This window comes from Caloenas nicobarica, chromosome 3 (genome assembly GCF_036013445.1).
Source record: "Caloenas nicobarica isolate bCalNic1 chromosome 3, bCalNic1.hap1, whole genome shotgun sequence".
NCBI lineage: Eukaryota > Metazoa > Chordata > Aves > Columbiformes > Columbidae > Caloenas > Caloenas nicobarica.
Genome location: NC_088247.1, coordinates 107,292,785 through 107,308,836, shown reverse-complemented (window position 1 = coordinate 107,308,836; position 16,052 = coordinate 107,292,785). Strand labels below are relative to the sequence as shown.

The window sequence follows — 16,052 nt, the reverse complement described above, 5'->3', positions numbered from 1 at the left end:
CGATCTCCACCTCCGAAGATGCGCGAACTCCCCAGCCATCAGACGGCAGCAGCGTGCACGCCCATGGACCCCGGCCTTGCTCAACCAACGCACTGGGGCCTCCCCCATCTCGACCCCCGCCCCAGCACCGCCCTCAGGGGCTCCTCTCCATGACAGCCCCTCCAGACGCGGCCTCCCCCCGGGACGCTCCCCCGCCCCGCACCCGTGCCCCTCTGCGGCGGCGGGGCCCGGGGGAAGCCGGCGGGCCCGGGGCCGGGCCGGGCGGGGCGGGGCAGGGGGTGGGATGCGGAGCTGCAGCGAGCGCGGTGCCGCCCCCGGCGGGCAGACGGGCGCGGCGGCGTCACGCGGCGGCACCGCCCCCCGCTCCCGGCGGCCGCCCCCGCCCGCTGCCGCCGCCGCGCACCCGCAGCAGCGCCCGCTCCGTCGGCGAGCGGCAGAGGCAGCCCCGGCAGCCGCGCCTGCCCCGGCCCGCGGCACCCCGCGCAGGTAAGGCGCGTCCGCAGCGCGGGCGGAGCGGCGGCGCGGGGGACGAGCCCCGCTGTGCCGCGGCAGAGCCGGCGGCGGTGGCGGAGGAGGAGGAGGAGGAGGAGGAGGCGCGAGAGGTTTGTGTGCTCGTTGTGGAGACGTAGATGGCAAGGAGAGGAGATGGTGGAGCGAAGGTAGAAGTTAAAAGGTTGGATGCGGTAATTTATTATCCCTTGCAAAGGCGAGCGGAGGAGGGGAGGCTCTATGAGACTTAGGGAATAAAATCGATCTGCTGCATGTTTTCCCTGGCGTGAGCTGCCTTGGTGAAACGCGAAGCCGGGGCAGCGATGGGAATGAATATCGCAATATTATTGTTATTTATCAGTGGCGGTCTGGAAGAGGCGAGGGGTTTGTGCAGGAAGTGCATTGATAATTTGGGACATTTTCTATTGTGAGCCAGAAGAAAGAGGGCACCCGGCTTCCTTGATATGTGTTTGAAACTGTTCAGGTTCCTGCTGATGGTATGCATTTTTGAAGGGATAGAAATTATATCATAAGCATATTAAAATAAATGCATCTGCAAATTGGGAGGATAGCAAAATCGATCATTCCAGCCGTTTAGGAAATACTTTGATTCTAGAAAATACGTAGAAATGAAAGGAAAAGATTAATGATGCTGGTAAAGTCTGCTTTTGAATTAGAGTGCTTCTCCCTTTGGCTGCAGCAACGTTGTTTTTCAGATCCTTTTATTTCATCTGGTAATTTGTGAACTCTCTGGTCTTCCCCACACCCAGAGACAATGCTGTGTATTTTATACAATAAGGATTCTGCCAAGGATTGTGCATGCCAACCGACCTGGCATTTATTAAGGATTTATTGACCTATGGGTGTCTCTCTCTTTTTCTAATTTGAAAAGGCTCAATTGGAGCACCTGTGACTAAATCATAATTTTTGAAGGAAAAGAATGATTGTAGAGGGCTGAGGGAAGCATCTTAATTCACTGATGAGGCACTGAATGCAATAGCTGCATTTATGTTTGTGTATATTTCTCGCTACATATGTGTGTATACATTGCTGGGAGGGATGCCTGATACTTAAGAGCCCATTTGAGATACATATATGTTAAATTGTCCTCTTTTGAGAATGGAAGTGTCCCTCTGCTTTGGAAATGACTAGACAAGACTGTGCTGTTTATTGACAATGTGTGAATTATACCGGCAGTAATAAATAAGCAATTGTTTGGGTTTTTTTCTTGGGTCTTTCTTTTTCAGTTTTCCCATCTCCCTGTCTTTTTTTTCTTTCATTTTTTTTCCCCTTTTTTCTCCTTTCTTTCCCCTTTTTTTGCTGCTGCTGTGTGTGTGAGTGAGAGGGAAGGCAGGCGCCGCAGACGGAGGCAGGCAGCGGGCAGGGATGCTCTGGAGGTGGGATCCCCGCTCGGCGCCTCTCCGAGGACACCTGTAGGGATCGCTCTGGCACGCACGGCGGGCGCACACACACGCTCACACTCACACGCGTGTCCTTGCCCGGCTCCCGCGCATCCCGCCGGCACACACCGCGGGCTCCTAGTGCCCTCCCGCCCCTGCGCCCCATGCACGGCGGCGCTCCCTGCGCAGACCCTTCACTCCTTCTGCCGTGCGCTCCCGCGGAAGGACTGGCTCCCAGCGCTCCCGCCGCCGCGACGCCCGCTCCGCGCACCTTGCGCCTCTCGGCGCGGCCCCTCCCGCATTTCCTCCCTACCCGCTGCTTCCCCCGAGGCGCGCAGTATGGATAGGATACTGCCCAGCCGTAGCTCCCCGGTAACCCTTGTGAACACACACAGACACGCACCCCGCCCCGTCCCCGCGTATTCTCTCCCCACATTCCGACGTGCAGCTCCACCCGCCCCCCCCCCCCGCACCCTCCACACACACACCTCCAAGTCATTTCTCACGCAGCCCCGCGGGCACGCACGCCGTGTCTCACGCCAGCACCCGTCTCACCGCACCTCCCCCACGCACCCCAAATCGGCTTCTTCGTCGCCCCCTTCACCTCCGGCGCAATGGGGACCCGCGGCCGGCCGCACATCCCCTCCCCGCTCCTGGTGTACCCGCATGGGCTCCCAATCGTGCCCAGCCTCCCACCCCGCCACCGGCGCAGAGGCCGCGGGGCGGGCGGCCGGCGGGGACAGTGGCGGGGCTGCTCCGGCCGCCGGCGGGCGCGGGGACCGGCCGCCGCCGCCCCGTCGGGCCGCGCAGGGCGGAGCCGTTCCGGGTGCTGAAGCCGGTGCGGCGGCTGGGCGCGGTGCCGCAAGCGAGCGTCGCCCCTGGTTGCAAGCACCACGCTATCCAAAAAGGCCCTAATTAGGAACGGGGCTGCCCACTCCGGAGAAGCGGGGACGGGCCGGGGGCTCCCGCCACGGGCCTTCCCGGCCACCTCGCTTTGCAGAGGGTCTGCCGGAAATCCCTCTGCTGGTAGCGGCATTGCGAGAGGTGGCTCCTGCTGGGGGGGGGAAGGGAGGAGGGCACGGGGGGAACCTGGGGCCCCTCCGCTGCCCGCCGTTGGTTGGGAACAGCTGGTCTCTGCTCGGGAAGTTTGGGGGTTCTCTTGCCTCCCTTTTGCTGCTCTTGCCCACCTCGCGTGTGACAAACAATAAAAATAAACGTGTTGACATTTAGAGGAATGAAATTAAATACAGAGTAGGAGGTGATTTAGCAGCTCTGAACGTGTCAGGTGCAGGCAGCTGAGGTGTATGCCTGCTTTGAAGCAGGTTTTTGTCTTGGCAGGCTCGTTTCTGCCCCTTCTCCCCCCACACACCAGCCCAATGGGCTTGGCAGCGGCTCTGGACATGATATGCTGCCTGCTTAAGTACTGCTGGCTAAAAAATGGGAGAGAGGTAAAGGGGAAGCGGTGGGTGAGGGAGGTGTCGGAGATCCTCTCCTCCATCAGGGGAGATCTGCTAATACACACCTTCCAGAAAAGATACAGCAACTTGGGGTAAGAAAAACAGAGAGGCGAGCCTCTCTGCTGAAATGCTTTGAATGCAGAGACCTCTTCAGAGGAAGAGAGTGAACTGTGGCATATATATTATTTTTAAAATGAGGAGTTGTCCTCTTAAATAAGGGCAGCTGAGTAAACATACATAAAATACTGCAACCCATTTCAGAGGACTAACACCTGGGATTAGCTGATCTGCATTGTGAATAATGTCAACATCACAGCTGACTTGAATTGGATTTTCCCTGCCATAACAGAGAATATCAGCAGCAAAAGAAACCAGGTGGCAGAGAAAAATGCGGTTTGAAATTTTCAAAAAGCCTTCTAAGAAACCATTGCAATTCTTCCTCACCCTGTGCAAATAAACCAGTAGGTGTGCCATGTACAGCGAAGCCTCCCAGTTCCTGCTGGGAGCTCTGTCTAGTTTATGTGTTTTTGAGCTGCATTGGAAAGAACTAGAACTGGGCTTGGTAGCATCATCTGCAGTAACAGGACCGTATAGCTTCACAGGTGCTGGTATATCCAGTAATAAAATTGCAATAAAACAAATTGCAGAATAAATACCACCTCTTCTTTTTAACATCAGCCTTGTAATAATAAAATATGCTAGTAAAATATTTGAAAGTTTTGGAAAGGTAAGTAGTTTACATATATATTATACCATAAAATGTAATTTAATATAAGTATATACATTAAGATTTAGGTTGAGTGCTGCAAGTTATTATGATTTCTCAGTAACTCCAGAATTACAGCACCAGTTCATTTTCCTAATGCTGAACAGCAGTTGAAATGAAAAATTAATCACAAACATCCACTATTGATCAGCTTTATGATTTAACATGTTTTTAGTCGTCATTTCTTATTTTTCTGTTTCAATTCTTTGCAGATTAGAAACAAAAACAATAGAGGAAAATCAGCCCCCTGGATCTTAGCCTTGGCCTTTTGCAAGCAAACAGAAGTGGAGCTGTCAGGCTTTGCATGTCAAGTAGCCACTCGGCTGTTTGACAGCTTCTGGGTTTCAACCCCATTGGGATTGAGGCAGCTCAGGAAACCATGAGCGATGAGTCCTGTCATCTGCTGACGCTGCTCTAGCACCATGGCAGACAGTCCATGATCTGACAAGAGGATCCGTCCTAGGGAGGCAGCGCTGGGATCGGTAATTGGCTTCCTGGGAAACTACAGCTGGTGGAGAGGATGTAAAAAGAAGCGCACACGCACTGGGATATTGCTACAGTCTTGCCGAGCTGGTGGATCCACTTGGAGGAGGGTTTTGCCAATAGTCTTGGTTTTTCTCCAGGTTTGGTAATGTTGGCTTTGGGGAAAATTTCTGCTGACTCACCTGCTGCCAGACATCTTTTGGGAAGCCTGGCCCACCAGTGAAGAGACCCAACGGCGCCTTTCCCCTGCTGCAGGACTCCTCTGGTGGCCCCTGGCACCTCTCCACGCGCAACCCCCTCCTGCAGGGCGCCCGCAGCCCCCCGCCCCGGGGAGTCCCCCACAGTGACCCCCGCTCCCGGGGCGGGGGTGAGCGTGCCCAAACCTCCCCGCGCGGCCGGTGCCCGGCAAGATTTTACCCTGTCTGCCGCCGGGGCCCCAGCGCCGCCCCCTGCCAGCCCTGCCGCCCCTCTCCCCCGCCCCAGGCCGCGCAGGATGGGGGCGGCGCTGGTGCGGCGCGGGGGCTGCCTGCTGCTCTGGCTGGCCCTGCTGCTGGGCTGCTGGGCCGAGCTGGGCAGCGGGCTGGAGTTCCCGGGGGCAGAGGGCCAGTGGACTCGCTTCCCCAAGTGGAATGCCTGCTGCGAGAGCGAGATGAGCTTCAACATGAAGACACGCAGCTCCAGCGGGCTGGTGCTCTACTTTGACGATGAGGGCTTCTGCGACTTCCTGGAGCTCATCCTCACCCAGGGTGGGCGGCTGCAGCTCAGCTTCTCCATCTTCTGTGCTGAGCCCGCCACCCTGCTCTCCGACACGGCGGTCAACGACAACCTCTGGCATGCTGTTGTCATCCGCCGCCACTTCAAGAACACGACGCTGATCATCGACCGGGCCGAGGCCAAGTGGGTGGAGGTGAAGTCCAAGCGGCGGGACATGACTGTCTTCAGTGGCCTCTTCTTAGGGGGGCTCCCGCCAGAGCTGCGGTCGGCGACGCTAAAGCTGACACTCTCCTCCGTCAAGGACCGGGAGCCTTTCAAGGGCTGGATAACGGATGTCCGGGTCAACTACACGCAGGCGTCACCGGTGGAAAGCCAGGAGGTGCGGCTGGACGATGAGCAGAGCCGCCTGTGCGCCAGGGAGGACGTCTGCCTCAACGGGGGTGTCTGCTCGGTGCTCAATGACCAGGCCGTCTGCGATTGCTCCCAAACGGGCTTTCGGGGGAAGGACTGCAGCGAAGGTAAGGTGCCATTTCAGCTTGCCCCACTGCCCCCCTCCCTATCGCTCCGTGGAGGGGATGGGTAGGAGACCAGGCCTGCATGGAGTTTCATCTGTATGAGTGGATCTCCCTCCCCTTCCCTCCCCGCCGCGTCCCTGGCTCCCGTCTTCCCCGCCTTCCCCGCCCTGCCCTCCATATGTGTCTGTGGCCGACCATGGTGCCATCACTCCTGTGTTTTCTGCGAGACTGGGCTAGAGGAGGAGGAGGAGGAAGAGGAAGATGTTATCTGAGGGTCTTCCAGACACGAGGTGTGATTTGGGGTTGTCCTGGGCAAAGGAAAGGTGGGTCCTGGGTGCTGGGTGTCACCCAGGTGGGAGGGGTGGTCAGTGTCATGCTTGGCTGGAGTTGAGGGAGGAGATGGGTATGCTTATCACAAGCAGCTGGTGAGAATTAATTTTGGGAGCACGGAAGGCGACTGTGGGGAGAATTTTACTGGATTAAGTGCAAAGATGACCTGGGTTTATTTTTTTAGGGTAAGGGAGACCCAGAGTCTTTGTCTTTTATATTTGCTTCTGCTATGTTGTTGAAATAAAATCAGTGATTTACTGTTGAATTTCTTACATTGTTGCCAAGGAAGAGGGGGATTAAACAGAGGATTATGTTTTTATACAGATGCAAACAGTACTGCTTTGCAATGTATTTAGCAATTCACCATGCCAGTCAGACAGGGAGAATACAAAGGGGCAACCGGGAAGTAAATACTTCAAGACCACAAAATTGCTGAATAGTATTACTGAGGAAGAGGGAGCTAAGAAAAACGGCACTTTCCTGAATCCCATCTGCAAATAAAGCTCTTGGTAAAATATGATTCATATTTAGTGCCCATTGTTTTTGGCAAATGGAAGGAGTGTGAACGTTTACTTTGCAGATACATGTGGGACTCTATTATTTTGCTAGTAAATGTACCATTGCTTGTAGCTTCTTAAGCACAGAGAGTACATATGTGGTGTAGCTAGAGCAGGACGTAATGGTATATGAGTGAAATGAGAGCAGATGTATTAAAAAAAATATAATCTTAACGTCAAAATTGAAGAGCAAAACCTAGGTTTAAAATATAAAAGGTAAATCTAAATAAGATATTTTCGAGGCCAAACGACGATCCTCACTGAGTAGCTACATTTATGGCTGAATAATTTGCCTTTATCATTTCTATCAGATTTCACTCATTATAAGAAACAAAACATCATTTGTGACTGTGCTTTATTATGTAACTCCTTCTGTCCTTAGTGTCAATACTCAAAACGCTACAGTCATTCTGCATCCTGTTTATCAGCTGTATATCTCTCATCCACCATTCATTAAAAAAGTCAAACCCTATTAACATTTAAAAATAATTTTTAATAAGAGCAAATGATGGTTTCAGAAAATACACAATCCCAGAAACTGTAAAATGAAATATCTTTTATATTAGGTAGGATCATATAAATGGATTTAGTATTTGGGTGTAAATTTTTAATATGTGCTACTACATGATGTTTAGGTGTATGTAAAATACTAAGTTGCCTTAGCATCTTTTAGGCCCTATGATAAGCCAAAAAGAAAGTTATGAGGTGTAGCTGTTTGGTTAAAGCAATGGTGGACATTTATATATTATTATACATTTATATGCCCTTTACATTAAACATAGTTTATTTATTTGAAGTTAATTTGAACACGTAAGGCTTATATGAAAAAGTTCATATAATTGCATGTAATATGAAGTCAGAGAAAATCTTAGCTTTACATACCAATGGGATCAATAGTTATTTTTAAGGAGCATTTTAATGCTTAGATTGAATGTTAATGAAATATATATATGTTTACATACAGTATATATAAATTGTATAGAACTTATAAGAAAATTAAGCTCAAAATTATATTTAGAATCCTCCAAATGAGGGTAAAATGTTGGCTCCATTCAAATACTAGTGGTTTTTCAATGGACTTCAGTGGGATCAAGTCACTTGTCCCTCACATGTCACTTGACCATTGAGAAGCCTTACAAAACAATAGTAAGACTTACAATTTTAGCATACTCTTTCAACAAAGGATCATAAAGTATTCAGATTCTGATTTCATTTGAAACAAGAGGCAACATTTCCACTGATAGCAACATAAATAGAACTAGTCCTACAGTTTATATGTGTTGATTGAGAAAAGAGAGTAAGAAATTCACATTAGTCGGGTTTTGATGAAGGGATTAGTAGTTACTTGTATGTGCTACCAAAGATATTGAACTATTTTATGAATTATTTAATCTTCTGAGAAATAGAAAAGCCAGAAGAACAAGTGAAACCATTATGTTTGCCAAGAAAGAAACCTTGGCTATTGTTGTTTAGTTCTTCATAGCCAACATAGCAATTATGCTGTTGAGTTTTGATCTTTTGTTCCTGGAATGTGTTAAATTCCCACAAACCTTAGTGAGAGATTGCCATTGCTGAAAGATGCAGAATCATCTCAGACTGCAGTGATCTGGAGGGGTCATGAGTTTTCACTCTTTTTTAACTAAAAATGGTTTAGATGAAAAAAATCTCCAACTTCCCATTTTTGTCTGAAATTGTAACCACATGTTCTAGTTGATACGTTGTCTTTAAAAGTGAGAGGTGGTCATTAAATTCTGTTTTCCTTGGGCTGTTTCTTGGCTTGGATTTAGTGTGCTACTTCATCTCTGCAGTCTGGTAAGGCAGAGCGTCCACAGTATAATGAGGACTTTAGAAATCAATAACAACAACAAAGAAAATCTTTCCAAAATCTTCTATCCTGACTTGCACATTTGATAGACTAGGAAAAATGCTTTAGAATCAGTGTTTCAGTCCTTAGGATGCAATTTTTGATAGGACTTAAATTATTTTCAGGATAAATCTGCTGGCGGGATTTTTGGTTTTTGTTTCTTTGTTTGTTTTTCCCCTCCAGATTCTCATCTTTGAAAATCTTGTTGATTTTTCCTGAAGTAAAATTATGAGAAGTTTAACCAAATTTATTTGGTTTGGAAAACCCACAGTAATATAAGTTTTTCCCATTAGGCTTAACTGTTCTTGTACCTGTCTAAATCAGGAGTAGCTGAATTTGTGTTATCTGTACTACACTAGTGTAAAAACAGTGTAAACTAGGAAAGAATCAGATTTATTGCATTCAGTCATGATCTTTGCGAATAGGATCTAAACTCTCTTCAGTGGGAGCTTGGCATGAAATCACAGAAAAAGGACTAGAATTCTCCTTGATTATCAAGGGTATGCAGTATACAGCACAGAAAAATATGATCTGTAGCAGTCCTGTGGTCAATTAGTCTGTGTGCTTATGAGTAAAGACAGTAGCAGAGCCTTCTAAAAGAGAAAATAAAATCTCTATTTAGCACTGAAACGGGCAAGGGAATATTATTTCACATAATAATAGTGACTTGGCAGAAGGAAAAATACACAAAATTATGATAAATTTTGTTAGGAATAAGACTAGCATTAAAATAAACCCTGATTGCCATATCAATTTTCTGATAATTTTTTGACATCCATTACAATATTCTATTCAGTGAAAATTATATTATTCCGTGAAATGAATCAAATTGGTATGGTTTGATTCTGTGATAGAGAGAGCTGTTGATTAAACAGACTGATCTTTAAAATGAAATTTTTAATGAATCCTGTCACGGTCCTAGAAGGGAGGGAAATACATGATTCATAGCAGTGAACTTCCATATTCCTCTTTTCATTTGCTCCTTATGTTCACATTTCAGAACAAATAAACTATTTTAAATATTAAACTAATACAAAAGTGACTCTCTGGCTTTAACCCAAATGTATATATATATAATTTTATTTTCATTCTCATTTATGTAAAAATAACCGTGTCCAGGAACCTATTTGAGAAAGTAGACAGATACCTCTGAAGGAGGAAATAAAAACCACAAAACGTACTTTGACTTGGGAGAAGTTTCTCACTGACACCAGCTTCTTGTCACTCCATGCCCTTCTGCTTTTCTGTATCTGTAGCTGCTTGAAAAAAATGCATACAGGATAATTTATCTTTTTAAAATATAGCTGGCCTGCTTGCCTCATATAAGCATGTTATAGAGACAATTACTTTGTGAATTCAAAGTCTTCCTGTTTAGGACATGTTTTATTTTAACTGTTCCACTGAGTTTCTGTTTTGTGGCAAAAATGAGGACTCTTCATTCAGCTCTTCGCTGTAAGAGATATTCTTTCTTGTCAGATATTCAGAAGTTGATGCCAGATATGGTTTGAACTGTGAAAGTGATTTTTTTAAGGAATTCCAGATGTCTCAGGCTAGCCAGCATTTAGATTTGTTTGTTTGGGTTCTGAATATATTACATCAATCTTTGTTGTGCATATTTGCTTATTCATGTTAACTTTTTAAAAAGTCATCCAATATTTGTATATTTTTAAAACTTTTCATGTTTTAATTCATTCAGTTCTCTTATACCTTTAATAAAACACATAAACATATTTTGGTTTTAATTGTCTTTAGCAAGATATGCGTTTGAGCGCAAAGCGATGCTCTTGAACTCATTGCCTCTAGTCAGTCTTAACGGAGTCACCACCATGGTCATTATCCTTCTTGAATAGTTAGCTGAATATACGTTGGGGTAGTAAATACTGTGAGCAAAACTTTCCTTTTGATTTACACTTCACAATCTTTATCTACAATATGCATCTCTGTTACATGATCTGTATTTCATCTGGATGCTGAACTTCTTGTCAGGCCAATGGCCACTGGGGTGACACTGATTTAGGAGGAGGGCTAGAGATCCACTAGAGATTACACTGGGGTTCTGTTGTATTTACAGATGATTAATTTAACAATAAATGTTTTAATTTTATTCAATTTTTTAAATGGACGCTTTGCTGTCAGGGTAGAATCTTGTGGGCAGATAGTCAGATATTCCCAGAGTCTTTCAAAACTGTATTAAATCTGTGCTCTTCACATTTAGTTGTATGAAAACAGAATATGTAAGTTTAAAGCAGAATTTTGCATCATTTACCCAAAGAAATTTGATATATTATTTTGTTTGCCAGGATTCAGCATTATAGGATATTGATGTCAATATCAACCTCCTGTAAACTCACAACAGTTTAAATACCGTGTCACTGGTAATTAGGAATTCGTAGTCTGCTTTATGTTATCTTCTAAGAAGGCTACTTGTTGAATATTGCTAATCCCTTCAAAATGCTGATATTGAAATTCTTACAAAGACCACTTATGCATATAGCATGCATCTTAGTACCCCAGATGAATAATATTTTATACAGTGAAGTTGCTGCTTCCTTTTGTGCCTAGCTGAGATGCAGGGTTCATGTCAATTTAAATCTATATTGCAAACTACAGAATGCTAATACACTAGAAAATTTTACGTCTAGCAGCATAGGATCTTGTGTCAGATTAGTCATTCATTCAGAATTTCAAAAGTATGTAATGAAATTGTCTATATTTGAATGTAATTACACTTCAGGGCTTACAGACATTTTGAACCAAATGCACTTCATCTTTTTTTCTGAGCTGCGGGTTGGCTCTGTTGAGTCTTTTAACAGTAGATGCTAGCCAAGGAGTTGTGGGAAAACATTGGATTACGGAACATAGGATTTTATCCCATCAGCATTACTGAGCTGATGGATGGGAATGACGAAACAGACTGGCAAGTAACACCAGTTCCTGATAGAAATAGTTTTATGTAGAGGTTAGTGTTAACATATGCAGCTTTGAGGTTTTATGCTTCTTTTAATAAACATATCAAAATTGGTTGGTAATTTAAAACAAAAAGGTTCTCTTGTTGAAATTAATATGATGTTTTGTCTTCCAGAAAGCTTGGTGTTCCTTTCGGAAAACATGAAACCATACCAGCTTCTGGAAAAATACTTTATCTAGTTTATTGCGCTGTAATTGAAAATTGTATACCTTCATAAAAACACGATTTTGCAGAATAGTAAAGGGCATTCTGAGGTGTTGTGTACCTTGTTGTACCTGAGGAGTAAATGGTAAAGACCCAAGTATACTTCTTTCAGGAAATGATGTAGTAGAACATGACAAACATACCTTTAACTGTTGTATATAGAATTGACTGTCAAAGTCAAGGTACATAATACTTTGGTGCCTTTATTGAATTCTACTCTGACCAGGGCTCATATTTTAGTCTTTTACAAAACAATTTAGGTTTTCCCCACAAAGATATGCACTTTCTCAAATGACACCTTCTCCTTCTGTACTGTGGTAGTGTTACCTGAGGATATCACAAGCACTTTATCTGCCTGGATTATATTGTCATATGTACAGAACTCAGTCTTTCAGCTCAGATTCTCTTGTGCCAAACTGAAAACTAATTGTATGTGGTGGGTTCATGCTAACATCTGGCCGTTCTCCTGGGTCTTGGTCAACTCAGCAGAACCAACGAGCACTTGAATGCACAAAATACATGTAATGAACAAAGTAGGAAGAAGCACATGATTTTGATATAGCATTGCTTTCTCAGTGACCCTAACCAGTTTACACCACTTCTCCAGTTTGGTTTCTCCATCTGTGTAGTTAAACTAATAACAATCTAGACAAGATTTTTGGTAGGATTTTCTGTCTGGCCATCAGGCAGTTGAAAGATCAGAATTTCTATTAGTGATCTAGTAGGGGAAGTGGAGACTTGAAGCTCCCTTTACTGTAATGCAACCTCTTCAGTCTACAGAACTGATACTTACCAGCTGGCTTTGAAGTTGCCATCATTCTTACTGCCTGTCTATCCGTAGCTGGGTGTTCAGAATAATGCGTTTTTCCTTGTGAATAACTGGTCTGCCATGACATGCTTTCCATTAGTCTGACTAGATATTGGAAATGATGTAGTTTATCCATTGTCCACTTTTCCCTTGACAATTCAACTCTTCTCCTGGTCGTAACTGTTCTCCTTTGCAACATTATGACAGCTGTACGAAAGCCATCCTTATTACTGTAAAAGGATCTAAGATGTAGTGTCTGAGGATAGTGAAGAACTCTGTCTCTCAGTCAATGATAGAATTTTTGAAAAGTTTCTTTCTCTTTCATGAAATTTGGAGGTGAAGGCGGGAGGTGACCTCAGTCATGCTTTGTTTGAGCTTGTAAAGAAATAAAATACAGAGGTATGCTGGCAGCTTTCTGTAAGAACAGGATTGTATGATAGGATTTGAGATTTCTGTGATTCCATGTAATTGTTTATGAACCTAGAACTATTTAGCTAGGTCTTAATAAGCAACAAATTTGTTGCCTCATAGATAGCTGAAAAAAGCTGGTTCTGTTTTCATTGGAATCAATTTGAAGTCCCATTGACTCAAGTTTAGAATTAGGGCAAACCTAATAACCTGCTGATTCTGAATTTATTATTCGAATGAGAATATGAAAACAGAGAAGATCTAGGGCAAATTAAATAACCTGCTGATTCAGACTGTAGTATTCATCTGGGAATATCCATAGAGAACAGACTGTTCTTAAATTTTGGTATTTTTTACCATCATTGTCATCATTCTAAATATTTATAATTTCATACACGCTTATGAAACCTGCTACAACAGTAAAGTTACATGACAACATTTGTTTTACATTTCAAGGGCTCAGTAATTTGTGGAAAAATCTTTCACCAAAAAAGCAGGCAGTGTATTCAGTAGAATCACTTCTGCAGTTGCTAGCACTGCAAACTGTGAAACAGTATATTTTGCATGTACGCTACATTGGTGTGCGAGTTGCAGATTGCTTTTAGTCTGTGGCACAGTGCACAAGACCTTGAAATGGTTTGACTTTTTGGTGATTTTGTCTAGAGAAGAGGGTTTGTGTTTCCTAAAGGCAGAGAAACTAGACTGATTCTTCCCACAGCAATGTCTTTTTGTAATTAAGAGAACATGCACAGCCATTACGGAGGTCACTGACATTACACTATGCAATTGGAGATGTATGTCACAGTTCCAAAGTTTCAGAATTACATCTTAATTTCTGATACAGAATGAGCTTCCTTTCCCTTCCCTTCCCTTCCCTTCCCTTCCCTTCCCTTCCCTTCCCTTCCCTTCCCTTCCCTTCCCTTCCCTTCCCTTCCCTTCCCTTCCCTTCCCTTCCCTTCCCTTCCCTTCCCTTCCCTTCCCTTCCCTTCCCTTCCCTTCCCTTCCCTTCCCTTCCCTTCCCTTCCCTTCCCTTCCCTTCCCTTCCCTTCCCTTCCCTTCCCCTTTTAACAAAAGATTTGTCATGACACTTTTGTCAAAGTAGGTATTTCTGTTAAGAAAAGACTTCCTGAGAAAGATTACATGTATATATTGTAAATTATATGTACTTTCTTTTTAAGAAGTGTATAGAAAATCACAGAATTAGTGAGCACACGTGGGGTGAAGATCTGTATCTCAGTATTGTAATTTTCTTTAGAAGCTTATCCTGACTCTTTGTTCCCAAAGGTGACAGCAAAAATGTTCACATACACATGTCAGCATTTGTACAATGGGTGTCTAGGGGACAACCATGATGAAAAGCTTTAGGATGAATTATGGTTTTGTGGTGCAATGATAACATTCATTATTAATAAAAATGTGAGAATTGGGCCCTAATGCTAGTAAAAAAAAAATGCTCTGCAGCCCTCTTAGGAAAGACATTATCTTTCCTGATTCTGAATCATACAGGAGTGATAAAAGTCATGTAAAAAAGTTTGGATTCTGTTGATTGTTGTGTAGCAACAAACTTACATTTTATATTTGTAAAATTGTTTTTACATTTTACCATTTGTAAAATCAGACTCTTAACCTGGAAGGTCCAGGGACAAGAGGCGGAGAGGCTAGTGAGACACTGCATCTTCTTCCCAGGCTACACACACTGCTATGTCTAAGCACAATGAATTTCAGGTGAGTATCTATAATGGGGTCAACAGATGCTTTACATGACATCATCCCTAGAAAAGCAGTGGAATTTCATCAGGAAGTTTCCATGAACAGTAGAGCTCACAGAGAGTTTATCAGTTTTCCTCATTTTGAGTTTGCTTTTCTTCCCATTTTTCCTTATCAGAGGACAGACAGGTGAAAATGGTAATTATAAACCAATAGCAGGAGGTGACTTAATTTTTAAGACCATCATGGGATGACATAAGAAAGATTTATTATCTTATCATCAGCTGGATCCCATTCTTTTGTTTTAAATATCATTGGAGTCTTTACGTAAGTAGGGTTTTTCTTACACATTATAAATACCTACATCATTCAAGTTTGTAAAAGGGACTGATTAAACAAATCTCTGCTATTCAGTCACATATTACCCATTGTGATACTTGAGTCATTCTGGTGGATTTTGTAAATCTTAAACCATGGAAGTATGCGCAGTAATCCAAGTCAATAAAATTTCCTTCTGATTTTTCCCCTGTCAACCAGAAACATATTTATTGGACATGGAAAAATAGCAGCCTAAGTTGATGGCACCACAGGAATTCAGAAGCAGTGAGTGGTGGCTTTCATCTCTTTTGTTGCTTATGTTTAAGAGTGGAACTTACCTTTCCATTTTATTAATATTTGCATGAAAAAAATAAAAAAGCAGTTAGTGATACTTTATCTATTGTGATAGAGATATACCTAACTTGAAAACTATGCCTCTGAGAACTTTGTAATATTTAGTTATTTTGATGTTGTACCTTGAGATGGGCTCCTTGCTCCCTACATAGCTTAAGGAAATGTTCGAGTCACCATCCTGGAGGTATTTAAAAGATGTGTAGATGTGGCATTTAGGGACATGGTTTAGTGGTGGACTTGGTAGTGTCAGTTTTAAGTTTGGACTCAATGATCTTAAAGGTCTTTTCCAACCTAAATGGTTCTATGATTCTGTGAAATATATAAGATGACCTGAGTACAGGTTTTGATGCTACTGAACTTTGTTGTTCCTTAGCTTCCTCTTCAGAAATTTAAAAAATAGTACATAATTATGTCGTGGAAATTGGCCTTGCCCAGTCTGAGCTCTCAGTGGCTTAAATTAAGCTTTAATCATTAGAGAATGCAGAAAGAGGTACTAAGGAAATTAACTAATGGAACTGGAAGAGAAGCATGCCTTTAGAAATCATATATGTGGTGTTGTGGACAATATTCCTAAAATATTTTGCTTTTGTACATTTGTCACATTCAGTAGAATGTATGTCAGTTGATGGAGTAAAATAATTTGTCCTGGTACTCCTTTCATCTCTGTGTATATCAGGATTTATGGCTCTTGAAGCTAACATATTAAGCCA

At 43.8% G+C, this 16,052-nt stretch overlaps 1 protein-coding gene across 21 annotated transcripts in view; it reads left to right on the top strand.

Annotated features, from left to right (window-relative positions):
• Positions 1 to 399: 399 nt before the first annotated feature.
• The window catches only part of NRXN1 (neurexin 1), a 739,204-nt gene continuing 723,551 nt past the window's right edge, over positions 400 to 16,052 (top strand). For all 21 annotated transcript variants that reach the window (XM_065632973.1, XM_065632971.1, XM_065632964.1 and 18 more), the window contains exons 1-2: positions 400 to 486; positions 4,325 to 5,827. In XM_065632973.1, the coding sequence (XP_065489045.1) occupies positions 5,089 to 5,827 (739 nt within the window). In that variant the 5' untranslated portion in view covers positions 400 to 486; positions 4,325 to 5,088. The remainder of the gene's footprint in view (positions 487 to 4,324; positions 5,828 to 16,052) is intronic.